This window comes from Otolemur garnettii, unplaced genomic scaffold (genome assembly GCF_000181295.1).
Source record: "Otolemur garnettii isolate 467f Iridium unplaced genomic scaffold, OtoGar3 scaffold00028, whole genome shotgun sequence".
Classification (NCBI taxonomy): Eukaryota; Metazoa; Chordata; class Mammalia; order Primates; family Galagidae; genus Otolemur; species Otolemur garnettii.
The window spans coordinates 12771646-12784874 of NW_003852423.1; the positions used below are offsets into that span (position 1 = coordinate 12771646).

A 13229-nucleotide genomic window follows, 5' to 3' on the forward strand; every position below is an offset into this window, starting at 1 on the left:
ACCTCAGACTAAATGGAAACCTCCACAGAGGCTTAAATATTGTCCCTTCTGGGCTGTGGGAAACTGTCTGGCCTGAGGCATTGGTCCAGTGGGATCACTCAGGTTACTTTGCCCCTTTTTAGGGGGATCCCAGCGGCCTAGGGTAGAACTAATCACACATCTCTGTTCCTCCAGAGGAGGCGTCCTCAAACTACGGCCCACCCGCGGGCCGCATGCAGCCCGCCTAGGCCATTTATCTGGCCTGCCGGGTGTTTTTGCCGCCGCTGCCTGTTCTGCTTCGCAGCTGTCTTGTCCCAGGGCCCACAGTCCGGCCCTCCAATGATCTGAGGGACAGTGAACTGGCCCCCTGTTTAAAACGTTTGAGGACTCCCTGCTCCTGTGAATATTCTTAGTATTCGTCTTTGCAAAGTCTGGCCATCAGCCCTCCTCTCTCCCTCTTACCTTTCTTTCCCTATTTCCCTTTAGCCCTATGCCTTCTGCCCCCATAAGCAACCATTCTCTTAGGCTTAATCTATATCTTTTTCTTGCATATGTTCTTGCCGAATGTGTAGTGTTGTTTTGTGTGCATGTATTTTTACTTGATATAAATAGTATTGTGTTACATATCTCACTCTCTCTACGCAGCACCATGTTTTTAAGATCCATTCATGTTGCTGGGTAAGCATTTTGTTTTCATTTCAGAAAATATTATTTGTGTGAAACCATGGTCACAGGTTAGGTTTTCAGAGAATCTAACTAAGAAGTGTTCTCATTTAAATTTATATTTTTATTTAAATTACACACTTTTTTCCCCCAGGTCAAAAATAAATCTGTCCGGTGGACTGAGTCTTTAGGAATTTGCCTTGTGCCGTGGCTTGTTCTCCTCCAGGGGGAAAAGGAGGCTGTAGAATAAGATATAAGATATGTGTCCTGGGAATGTTGGCTTCTGGTTCTACATCCCACTCAAATAGCCTCACTCTGGAAGGCTCCTCTCGGGAGCCAAATTCATGGAGCCAAGGCCTCCACTACCCTCTGGAGCCCACTCTGCTCAGCTGTGTAGCACCATTGCCTTGGCATTGTTTTCCCTTGGCTTCTTCACCTGAGAGTTCTGGAGAATGCAGTGGTAGTCGGTGTAATGGCGAGGGGGCCTCAGCCAGCTATAAAGGAAGTATCTGAGGCTGGGTAATTTATAAAGAAAAGAGGTTTATTTGGCTCATGGTTCTGTAGGCTGTACAAAAAGCGTTTTGTTGGCATCTGTATTTGGTGAGGACTTCAGGGAGCTTTCAATCAAGGTAGAAGACAAAGGAGGAGCAAGTGGCAGGTGTCGCATGGTGAGAAAGGGAGCAAAAGAGGTAGGGGATGGTGCCAGGCTTTTTTAAAACAACCAGCTCTTATGCAAACTAATAGTGTGAGAACGTACTCATTATCATGGAGAGGGTACTAAGCTATTTATGAAAGATCTTTCCCCCATGACCCAAACACCTCTCACAAGGCCCATCTCCAACACTGGGCCCAAGTCTCATATCGTGACCTGACTGTGAGATGAGCACATCTGGGATACGGCTTAGTGTCCCTCTGGAGTTCTGGGGAGGTAGGATGGCAAAGTGTCTAAGAGTCATCTGAGTTTTTATCCTGTGTTTGCCACTTTTCATTTGCATGACTTGGGGCCAGTTACTTAACTCTTCTCTCACTTTCTTCGTCTGTAAATGGAATAATTATGCCTTCAAGAGGTTGTTGAGGGGGTTACCTGATAAAATCCGAATGATCAATAAACGTAAGCTATAATAAGTGATGATGTGCTATTATTATTTTATTAGTCATGGTTACATTTTCCTTTCTAATTCTGTCCTCCTCTTGTTTGTCCTCAGGGACATGGACTTGCTAATGGTAGCCACCGTTTTTGTAAGCAATGTGTCTGAGCTAATCTTCCCTGGGCCTAGCTCGGTGGCTTAGGCATAAGCACTCAGTTCACTGCATGTCCACATGTAGAACTTTCTAGTGGGTCAGTAGCTAAGGTCTGCCTAAAAGGATCCCTATGGTAGGAACAGAGAGAATTTGTGACAGGAGTAAGGTCTTTCTTGCTTTGCTTTACTTCCTGTTGGTGAAGACCTGGGAGCCTCAAACCAATCTGGGATGAATGGTGAAGGAGCCCTCCTTTTGCTAAACCTTCTCCAAATTATCAATACCACAGTGCTTGGCGATTTCATAGTCTGTTCTCCATGAAGCATAATGTGGGGCTCACATGGCCATGGTTTTCTTTCAGAGGATGTGGAAGATGAGATGATAAGGGAAGAAGTTATCCTGCTCCCAGTCCCATCAATGCTCAAGCTACAGATAGAGTCAAAGCCGATCGACCTCTCAGTAGCAAAGGTAGGTGTCAACTTAGATGTGTAATAGACTCCCATGCTCAGTGCCTCTTGATTTGAATCGGTATGGATGGTGTGGTTTTCATCTTCCTGGCCTAAGCCATCTCTTTGTAATTTCTTGGTCGCTGTTGAGATGGAAATTTGGGTGTGATGCAGAAGAAGACCTGAGTTAATAATGTAGAAAACTGTTCTGATCCTGGCAGCTCCCGTTCGCTGTCTAAGATAAAAGGTGAAGGAGGAAGTTTTACCCTCCCCAGGCAAACATTGCAGGACCAGAGTCACTTTATCACATCCCTAAAGGGCACTGGCAGAGTGATGGGAACAGGATAAATATCCCCATTAGAGTAGCTCCACTCTTGCACTTGTCTCCTAAGCTGGGCACTGGCCAAGTTGCAGTGAGAGAAGGATGGGGAGGTGTTAACAGTTCTTTAGCACCATCCAAGTTTACTCCCATGGCCTCCTAGAGGGACCCGGGGTCACAGTGAATAGGGCACATCTTCTTGTCTAACCTTAGCAGACTCCTCTGCAGGGATAGTCTGGATTGCTTACCACCTATCTCCAGCTGCCAGGGTGGCCTCACCGTCTGCATGGTCAGAGATTCCCATGGGAGGGAGTGTCACTCCTCCTGGCCTTTCCTGGCCTTTCACCAGGATCCAGGAGGAAAAATAAAACTCTTGGGACACAGCTGACTCCTTGTCCACTTTTTGCATAATTACTCAGCACACAGATGAAAAAGTATAAGATTTTCCTAAAATTTCTGTTCTTTCCTTCTTTTCTTCCTCTCCTCTCCCCTTCTTTCTTATCTCCCCTTCCCTCTCCATCTCCTTTCTCTTTTGAAGCCACAGAGGGCCAGGCATGTTGAAGTGGCCCTAAACCTGCTCGTAGGTGCTCTGGCCTTTCAGAGCCACTGGGCTCTAATGGCAAGAGCACTCCCATTTGGGGAAGAGCCCTTAGAGGCACCTCAAGACCACCTAGCAGTAGCATCTCCAAAAGCAGCTGGAAAACGTGAGGTCCACAGGAGGGAAAATGAAGGCTCAGGGCCCTTGGCTTCGATGCCAAGTAGAGTCTGGGTTTCTAGGCTCTGCCAACTAGGCTGTGCCTGGCTGGGAGCCATCATTCTATAGTTAAGAGAATGGAGATGGGCTTCAGCCAGAAAACCCAAGTCTATAGTTTCTAGGCTTTCAGGAAGCTTAAGTCAAACACATGGATTGATTATAGTTGACACAAGAAGGGAAACTGAGCCCTGACAAATGAATTCATATATTCTCTCTCCCTGTGTGCCATGAGCCCACATTTGAGCACACATGGACAAATGCTCCTGTCACAGAGATTTTCCCTACAGTTAAAGAAAGGAAAAAAGAACCAATTCTAGTGGAAAATAATCTGTCTGTAGGAAAGGTCTGACCCAGAGAAAGGGTCCATGGAGGGGGCTACAGAATCCACTGTTAGTCTTGGGCTCAGTTGAGGCTTCAGAGACCTCCTCAGAGCTCTGCCTTCCCACTGAGGGTCTGTTAGTGGGGAAGGGATTGACTGTTTCTGGGACTCTGGCAAGAGTACTTAGGTTAATGGGACATGAATAGTAAGCTTGTTATCAGCCAGAAATCTGGAGGAGACAGAGCTATGAAAAAAATGCCTTTGGAGGTAGAGGAAACCTCTTCTCTAGGTGTGGTTGGGGTGCTTAAGCAGAGTTCATGGGGTGTCATAGAGGGGATTCTACTTGGGATAAAAAGGTGTACTGCAGTAGGAGTCAGCACGCTCTTTCTGTAATGGGATAGATAGATATTTTTGGTTTTGCTGATCATACAATCTTTGCTGCAACGATTCAACTCTGCCATTGTGGTGTAAGCAGCCATAGACAATATGTCAACAAATGTGGCATTGCTGTGTGCCAATAAAACTTTATTTACAAAGCAAGTTGGAGAGGTAGAGTTGGCCTGTGAATCATAGTTTGCTTGTACTAGAATAGTGGTTCTTACCCTTGGCTGCACAGTGGAATCTGCTGGGGGAGGTGTCAAACTACTGACACTGGAGTCTCACCCCCCAGGAATTCAGATTTAATTGGCATGTTGCCTGAGCTTTGGGATGATTTTAAAGGGCTTCCTAGGTGGTTCTAATCTGAGTGCCGGTTTGAAAACCTCTAGTCTTTCCTGTAGAGGATCAGAGGATTTCCAACATCCCTTGCAAAACTAAAATTTTGTGTTTCCTTGACAAAGATTTTGGCTCTTGTCAGCACAGGCTGGTTTAGTTTAAAGATATTCCAGAGGTAATAACCCTCAGGGTTGAGTTTCTGCTTCCTCAAATATGAGAAGAATGGGATTGAAAAATAAAAAGAAAAGAGATAACCCTGTTAAAAAATGGACTGCCCTGCTGGAATTCAAGACCAACTCCTGTGGGAATATTTACACTGAGCAACTGTATTTTTGTTTGCTTTTAAAACAACCAATAACATTTTCTCTCTTCTTTTTATAGGAAATAAAGACCCTTCTGTTTGGTTCCAGCTTTTGCTGTTTCAATGAAGAATGGAAAGTTCAGAGTTTTTCCTTTAGTAACATAGCTTCGTTAAAGTACGGCATTGTGCAGAACAAGGCAGGTTGCTTTAAGTTTCCCAGGGCCCTTTCTGCCAGGCATCATGCACAGGGTGGAAGGTGCTTCTCAATTTGGTAAATTCTGCAGGCCGTAACTGGGCTCTTCAGAGCCAGCCAGCCCCGTATGTACTGAGTTGTCACTGGGTACAGGTACTTCTGTGTGGCTAGTGGAGGAAGAGCCAAGGAACAAGACCCTCTACTTTGGAGATGTACAGCTTGCACACAGATTTAGGGAGCACTGACCATGAGTGGCACACAGTGCTGAAATGCTTGGTGAGAGGGAGCAGGGGGGTGCCCTGGGTCTGGTCTGGAGCATTGGAGGGGACTTCTCAGGCTGAGTAGTGAGAAGTGCACAGGATGTTCTGGGTAGAGCTGAATAAGGAGGAGGCTACAGGGAAGTCTAGGGGCTATAGGAAAAGGCAGAAAGATCAAGTGCTTGAAGAGGAAGATGTGATAGAAGCTGGGCAAATGTGGGTTGATGGTGACAGGCTTTGAATATGGCTTGACACATTTCCCAAGTTATACTCATTGGGACTGGAAGATATGTTAAATCCGGGACAGAAGACTTAGCAGATGAGGTTCCTCAGACAGGTTCCGTTTCTCAAGTCTTAGGAGACTGCCCTGCTCACACTACCTGAGAAAGAGAGTCCCAAGACCACAAGCTTCTGTCTTTCCCTTGTGAACCTAAACTCAGCCCATCTTCTTGTACTCCCACTTCAAGGTTGCCTCCAACCTGCCCCTCTGACAGTCCTTGAACCAGGATATGGGCTGTTTGTGCTGTTCTTTCCACACTGGCCTTTGCTGATTGTTCTGGGGTATAGCCCCTGTGCTAGGCCCTGAGATGCCTACATGGGTGGGCTCCTCAGGGAGCCTTTGCACTGCTGGGTGGGAGGGACAAAGACATACCTAATGGCATGCCAAGGCAGGCCACAAACTGGGCATAAGAGAGCGCATGTAAGTGTAGGCTGCTAAAAAGCTCACTGGCAGCCGAGATGGGCAGGGAAGTCTTCCTGGAGGAGGAGGATTTTAGGATGGGTCTTCAATGTTGGGTAGATAATACCCTCAGCCTGTGGACATGGAAACATTTCCTAGATACAGGGAGACCTGTAGTGATGTCCCTAGCTTCACATCTGACTGGTTATACATTGCAGACTGGCCCTTCCCTCTCGGGTAGGAACTGTGGCCTTGTCACTATCTGTGACTCAGGGTCAGCGCATTGTGGAGGCAGTTGCTGTGTTAAAGACAGCATGGGGGCCATGCCACACAGCAGGGTCCTCATGCTCTCTACCCTGGGCAGGGATTCCTAGGTCAGTTATCACTGGCAGTAACACCTGTCGTTCTTTGCAGGGTGGTCCCTGTGGGGTTCTGGCAGCTGTCCAAGGCTGTGTCCTACAAAAACTCCTGTTTGAAGGAGATAGCAGAGCCGACTGTGCTCGGTAAGTCAGTGCACCTTCTGGCAATATCTTCTTTTCCCAGGACTTCTCTTGAGTGTCCAGAAAAAACAAGCAAGGAAACATGTGTGTTCTCTGATATCTCCTGTTTCTGCAGGTCAAGAAAGGAAAGGGCAATGGTGGCCAGCGATCAGGGCCTGTGCTGAGAATGTTAAATGGACTTGTGTGCACTTGTTTCTAAAAGCCGGGGGGGTGGGGAGGGCTGTTCAGTGGTGTGCCACGTGGTAAGGGGCTGCTGGAATGGCATTGAATGCAAGTCCACCCCCTCCTGAATCCCTTCCACCCTCACATCAACCCTCTGACCCTTTGACTAAGTCCAGGCCTCTGCTCCCTCCCCATGCTATCTCCCCTTTGCCAACAGCCATGACCACACATTCCAGGCGGCCCCACAGTACACTGTTTCCACTCCCTGCAGCCATTCATTTTCTATTTCACACAATAAGTGTTTGCACATGGGCACCTTATTCTCGTTTTCATTCATTCAGTATGCATTCCTGGAACTTCTTTGTGCAGGCAAATTGACACAGAGGAGTATAAGATGCGTGTTCTCTCCAGAAATGCTCTGTGAGGTGAGAGACAGATAGAAAACCATATTCCTACACCATAGTTGGTGCCAAGAAAAAAAGGTGTGACGAGGTGCTGGCTGGGGCTGGAGGTCAGAAAGGTCTCCCTGAGGAGGCAGCCTGCTTCCCTTCCCTCCCTGAGCACGTGGTTACCAGCTTGTGCTGGTTGCCCCTGGAAGCAGCAGAACTTCAGGCACTTGGTCCTTTCCCCCCCCACTTTTAGGCAAAATGTAACATAGATTCAGAAAAGCATACAAGTCATATGTGTTCTGTTTAATGAATGGTCACAAAACCACTGTAAACTTACCAAGTTCATTGTTCAAGAAAGAAAATGTTTTCAGTACCCAGAATCCTCCTGCTCCTGCCTAGTAGGTGCCTCCAAACTTTAAGATTACTATTAAATGAATTTTAAAACCATAGTTTAGTTTTGCCACTTCCTGAACTATATTGAAAGGTATTTTGCTTTTGTCATAAGCATTTCAGAGCCATTTTTTAAAAAAGCCTACATGTTACCAAAACAACCAGGCCCATTCCCTGTGTGTTCATGTTCAAACTCTGGAGAGAGACACTGTCACTGGGAGGACATCTAGCCAGTCTCTGTATGGAGACGAAGTACATTCACCAGCATAGATGATGTTGCTTTAGATAAGGTCCAACTGAGGGAAGCTTTTCCTCCTGGTATCTTATAATTTTTCTCAGAATTATATTATTTTATTCACTAATATGATTGTTTCCTCTCAAACCGCAAGATGCTAACCATAAACATAGCAACATAACATTTTCATAGCAAGATCTCACTTACCTGTTCTTTGTCCCCCTCCCCTTCACACCTGCGTCTACCCATAATCCTCTCGTCTGAGCAGGATCATTCCCACTGCCTGCTCTGGAAGTTCTGTCCAGCACAGTGCTATGGAGGTTTGAGTTTAACATTGTGGCAGAGACCCTGGTGGGGTTGACATAGTCCCCTGTTCTCAGGAACACTTCCGATTGGGTAGAACTTGCTGAGTGAGGGAGTTCTGGTTGTCTTCAGAGGGTTCAGGGATTCTGAGCTCATATGGACCACCTGCTTACCTTCCTTCCTTGCATTAAAAAAAGCATGCAAAGCATACTTAACCTGGTTCTTAGTGGGATATGGGGCTGAACAAGACAGATAAAGTCTTCCCCTTATGACACCAGTGACTGAACAGGATAATCCATAGAATAGCAAAACAGGAGAACAGATGGACAGGCAGTTACAAGGGGCATGCAGGATACTGAGAGTTCACTGGGACACAAAGGGGTCAAGGCAGGCTTCCTTGGGGGGTGACATTTTAATCTTACTGAGATCAGAAGGGTGATCAGAACCCCTGGTTCCCTTCACGCAGATCCTTGCACACTCCTGTTCTCCCCTTCCTAGCAAATATCCTCCAACTCCATCTTGGGCCCAAATGCCTTGTGTGCTCAGGTGCTCTGCCTGCTCGCTCCTCTCACTGCTCAGAGGCCACGTCTTCATGGAGGCCTTCCCTGACCTCCCTAGTTAAGATAAACTCAGGCCCTACCTCTGAGAGCTCCACTCCCAGTTGATGTTCTTATTTGCTGGGGTTGCTACAAGTCCATGTGTGCTCCTTACCCCCAGAACATAAGCCCCATGAGAATGAGGCCTGCTGGACTGCCCGGTTTGCAACCGGGTCCCTGGCATCCAGCCCAGTGCCTAGTCCACAGAAGAGGCCCTCTGAATTTTTGTTGAATGAACGCATGGCCAAATGAATGAATTACCCAGATAAACAGGGAAGGGTGGCGGAATGGTATTCCAGTAAAGAGAACAAGATGTGCAAGGGCCTGAGGACAGGGAGAGGAGTGGATAGTTGCCTGGCGTGGCCAGGGCAGTGTTTGGAAGGGCAGAGTGAGGCCTGGGGTGGTAGATGGGTTAGGGTCAAGCTGCCAGAGGGTATTGGGCACCACCAGCTGCTTGAGTCAAGCCTTGGCCTTGGTCCTTGTGGGAGATGAGATGTTTTATAACTCATTTCAGTCCAGTGCCCCATCAGAGTTGCTTTTGAGCTCCAATTTTGGACTTCTAGGGGATGGTGGATGGTTTCCCAACATTCAGTTTTTCAGTTGCTTCCAGAAAGGGCTGATTCTGCTCAGGGCACAAGGCAGGCTTGATTCCTTGTCACCTACCCCATCCTACCCCACCCAGGAGATACGAGAGCTTTTATATCCCTTAGGTCGCACCCTTGGGGGCAGAGCTCTGTTCCCCATGCCAGAGAGGAGAACTAAGGCTTTGAAGGCAGAAAGCCATCCAGGGTGGACTCAAGTCTGGCTCTGGATAGAGAGAAAACTGTGCCAAGCTGTGGGGAATGAGGTTCTCCATCTCCCATTGTCAGCCAGGCAGGCTCCTGCCAAGTGCTGACTGAGGGCCTAATATGTATTGACAGGTATCTATTTAAGCACCTGCTAGATAGTTCTGCCAGGTCCCTGCTGGGGGAGAGAGGCAGGAGGAAATGCAGCCTTGGCCCTCGAGAGTAGCCTGTCTGCTGGGACTCTGAGAGGAACTGGGGCCAACCTGGGTGGAAGTCTCTCAGAGGCCAGGTCTGTGTGCGTCTGCAGACCAAAAGTGAGGGGCTGGGCTGTGGGGGTGGGAGGAGAAAAAGGGAAGAGGGAGCTGTGGCCTGCTGGGGGTTGTTATGTGTGAGGATGTATCAGGTGGGAAGGAGCCCAGCTCTGCAGGGGAGGTAGCCTGGCTGGACCAGAGAGGTCTGTGCCCAGTGGTCAGGAGTGCTCAGCCTGCTGGTGAGGGCTTCCTTCTCTGAGCGGCCTGGAAGGATTCATGGTATAGGTAAGTGACCTCTTCTGTCTTTGGAGCCTTGTAACTCTGGGTGCTGCTTGTAATCTGCCCTTCCTCGTGCTTCCACCCCCTGCATAAGAGTGCTGTACCATGCAGCTTGAACTTAGCAGACTGGTACCTGTTCCCATGGACCTCATGGCACGCCTGAGGAGATATTCTTTGTGAAGAATACCCAACTGGAAAGGAGGAGGGGAGAGCCAACTCGGTCACTGGGGCTCTCTGAAAAAACCTGAGGGGACTCAGGAATCTCATGGTGATAAACAGAGGCGGTTGCAGAGCCCCTTTCCCCTAACCCCAGTGAGGGACTCCCCTCCTTCCTCTCCTCCTGGGGGTGGTGTACCATGGGCAACAGGCACTAGATGCCCTCCCCACCCTTCCCGTCCAGAATTTCCTCTTCCCGCAACTCTGGGCCTACCTCAGGCTGCATGCAGATAGGGAGTGGGGAGAGAAAATCCTCCTGGGAATGGGATAGGACTTAGGCCAAGCAAAGACCAGGGGAGTGAGGGGCCAGTGCTGGAGGCCAGAAGAAGAGAAGGGAGGTGGAATCTGTGTTGCTGCTTTGCCGAGGGTCTGCAGGTCAGAGGCCGCAGAAAGTCCTCCTTGCCAAGTGGGTGGGGTCTAGCCTATAGGTGTTAGTGCCTAGGTGGGAGAGGGAGTAGGAATATGCTGAAGAGAGCACTGGACTGGGTGGGGACCAGAGTAGAGCCCTGGGGGAGCAGGACTTCACTTTCTTCATCTGTGAATTAGGAAAGTAATCTCTAGCCCTCGTAAATTGGACTTGATAAGAAAATATGAAGTTGGCTGGGCACCCATAGCTCAGTGATTAGCACACTGGCCACATGCTTCAGGGCTGGTGGGTTTGAACTACTAAACCAAAAAAAAAAAAAAAAAAGCCAGGCATTGTGGCAGGCACTTGTATTCGGGAGGCTGAGGCAAAAAAATCGCTTGAGCCCAAGAGTTTGAGGTTGCTGTGAGCTATGATGCCACGACACTCTACCAAGGGTGACAAAGTAAGACTCTGTCTCAGTTAAAAAAGAAAGAAAGAAGTCCTCTGTAAGTTATCTTTAAGGGCCATGCAAGAATATAGGACCACCGAACTCAGTCTGCCATGGTACAGATGGTGAAACTGAGGGCTAGAGAGTGGAAGACGCTTGCTCAGGGTCACATCTGGAATCCCTAGCAGATTTAGATTTCAGATTGGCACATAATGTCAATCATAGCAATGCTGCTGTTCCCTACAAGAGAAGGGAGCAACAGGGGTCCACCACTGTGAGGGAGCCGAGAGCCATGAGTTCTGGACACTCCATCACTGGACACCCGTACAGACTCTTAGTGATCAAGGGGTGGCTCTGTTCATGAAGGCCTTCTCAGCAGAACATCCTTTTTGTCCTACTTTAGAAAAAAATCAGTGCAGAAGAATATGGAGAGTAACACAGCAAACACCTGGGGAACCCCTGCTTCACGTTGGCAGAGGGAAACACTTAGTATGTCAGGAGCCACCCTCAGCCGCCAGCTCCTCTGGTTCCATTGATTTATTTATACATATTTTATGTCGATTGACTGGGTCATTGATGTTCCTATACGGGCTGCCTGTGCTCAATTTGGTGTGAGGCTTTAGCATTCCCTTTGACCCTGAAACTCCAGGATTTCAGAAATTATCCAGATTTAAAAAAAAAAAAAAGAGCAAGTACCTCTGTTCTCCTCAGGAGCACCATGATGCCCAGATGCCATGCATGCATCTGCAGCTGGTGTCAGGGCCTGTGGGCCCAGCCCTGTGCTTTCCTCCCTGGAGGCCCCTCTTCAGATTCTTCTCCCCACAAGTGATGGGGAAATGGTTCTGTGAAAGCAGAGTGGAGGAGGGGTTCGCATCCTCCAGGGAAGTCATGCTGAAATAAAGCCTTCTTGGCAATGGTCGTGTTTTTTCTGCAGAACTGTCTGGCTTCGTTAGAACTCATTCCATCAGGCCAGCAGCCGGCCTCTCCTCCTTTCCTCAGTCGGGAAGGACAGAGCTAGGTGGCAGGCCTTGGTGTTTTTCCACTTGAAAAGGGAGATGATGAGTTCTCATTCCCCCAAGGGACTGGAGAGAGCCATGGTCCAGGAAGGGGCCCCAGAGGCCAGTGCAGATCTGAGAGTCAGGGAGTCTAGGGAGGTCCTCATGAAATTTTCACGTTCCTTCTGGAATTGGGCAATTTGAGACCAGAGGAGGAGGGGCCCTTGCTCAGAGTCCCTGTGGACAGCAGTAGCAGAACCAGGCTTGGTGCCTAGGCCAACCTTCTTCCCACGCGCTCCTGTGGCTTTTGAACCTGAGAAGGAAGAGAAAGGGTGGAATAACCTGCCCCTGCTCACTTGCCGGCTCCTGCCTGAGTAGTGTGGAGACCCAGTCCACATGGGCATGTCAGAGTGGACAGGCAAGGCTATTTTGAGATAATTAGGATAGAAAGATAGAAACAGCTTTTTAATCTGAAACATTTGGGTAATTTAGGCAAAAGGATATATTATTCCCCAATCCCTAGATCGGTGTTTTTAACCTTTTTTATTGCACACTACATTTGATCCTATAGTTAAACTTCCACGGCACACTTAAATTATGTTGATCAAAAAGAAGACTTCAAAAAAAAAGAATTACTTACTGTACTCTGAACTTCTTTTGAAATAATTTCATTAATGATCTTCAAAAATTTTCAAGGTACACATAAGATCCTCTCAGAGCCCACTAGTGTGCCGCTGCAAACCGGTTGAAAATCAGGGCCCTAAATAAATATCTTTATCCTGCACTTACTTCTCCTATGAGGAATTTGACTCTTTTTTGGTTTGTTTCTTGAGACAGAGTCTCACTCTGTTGCCTCAGGTAGAGTGCAATGGCACGATCATAGTGCACTGCAGCCTCAAACTCCTGGGCCCAGTGATTCTCCTGCCTCAGCCTCCCAAGTATCTGAGACAACAAGGTACATGCCACCTTGTCTGGCTAATTTTTAAAATATATATATATATATATATATATATATATATATATATTTTGCAGAGAGAGGGTCTTGCCATGTCACCCAGGCTGGTCTTGAACTCCTGACTTCAAGTGCTCCTTCTTATATAACCTAGACATAATTTTCCACAGCTCCTCCCCATGTTAAGGGGAGGAGCTGGTCATACTGGGGAGTACTGGTCATACTTGTGCTGTAGGAGGACATGCCAGCTTCCCTACATGCTGGCATTATAGGCTAAGCCACCACACCAGGCCTGGAATTTGACTCTTAAACTCTTTTGGTTTAAGAGCCTGGCTGGCTGCCAGTCTTCTGGAGGAGTTTAACAGACATGTGTCTGACTGATCAGGCACTTCAAGATCACATTGTCATCAGGGTTCTGGTCATGAAGGTGGGCATGGAGCTCTGGGGAAGGTTGAGTCTGGGTGACTCAGGTATAACAGCAGTTTACTCTGTTATCATCTGTAGATGCAGGCACACCAC

At 48.0% G+C, this 13229-nt stretch overlaps 1 protein-coding gene across 1 annotated transcript in view; it reads left to right on the forward strand.

Annotated features, from left to right (window-relative positions):
* Positions 1 to 13229, forward strand: part of MINDY4 (MINDY lysine 48 deubiquitinase 4) — a 108424-nt gene that overhangs the window by 50258 nt on the left and 44937 nt on the right. The window contains exons 7-9 of the mRNA XM_012804371.2: positions 2243 to 2349; positions 4815 to 4931; positions 6278 to 6366. Of these exons, the coding sequence (XP_012659825.1) occupies positions 2243 to 2349; positions 4815 to 4931; positions 6278 to 6366 (313 nt within the window). The remainder of the gene's footprint in view (positions 1 to 2242; positions 2350 to 4814; positions 4932 to 6277; positions 6367 to 13229) is intronic.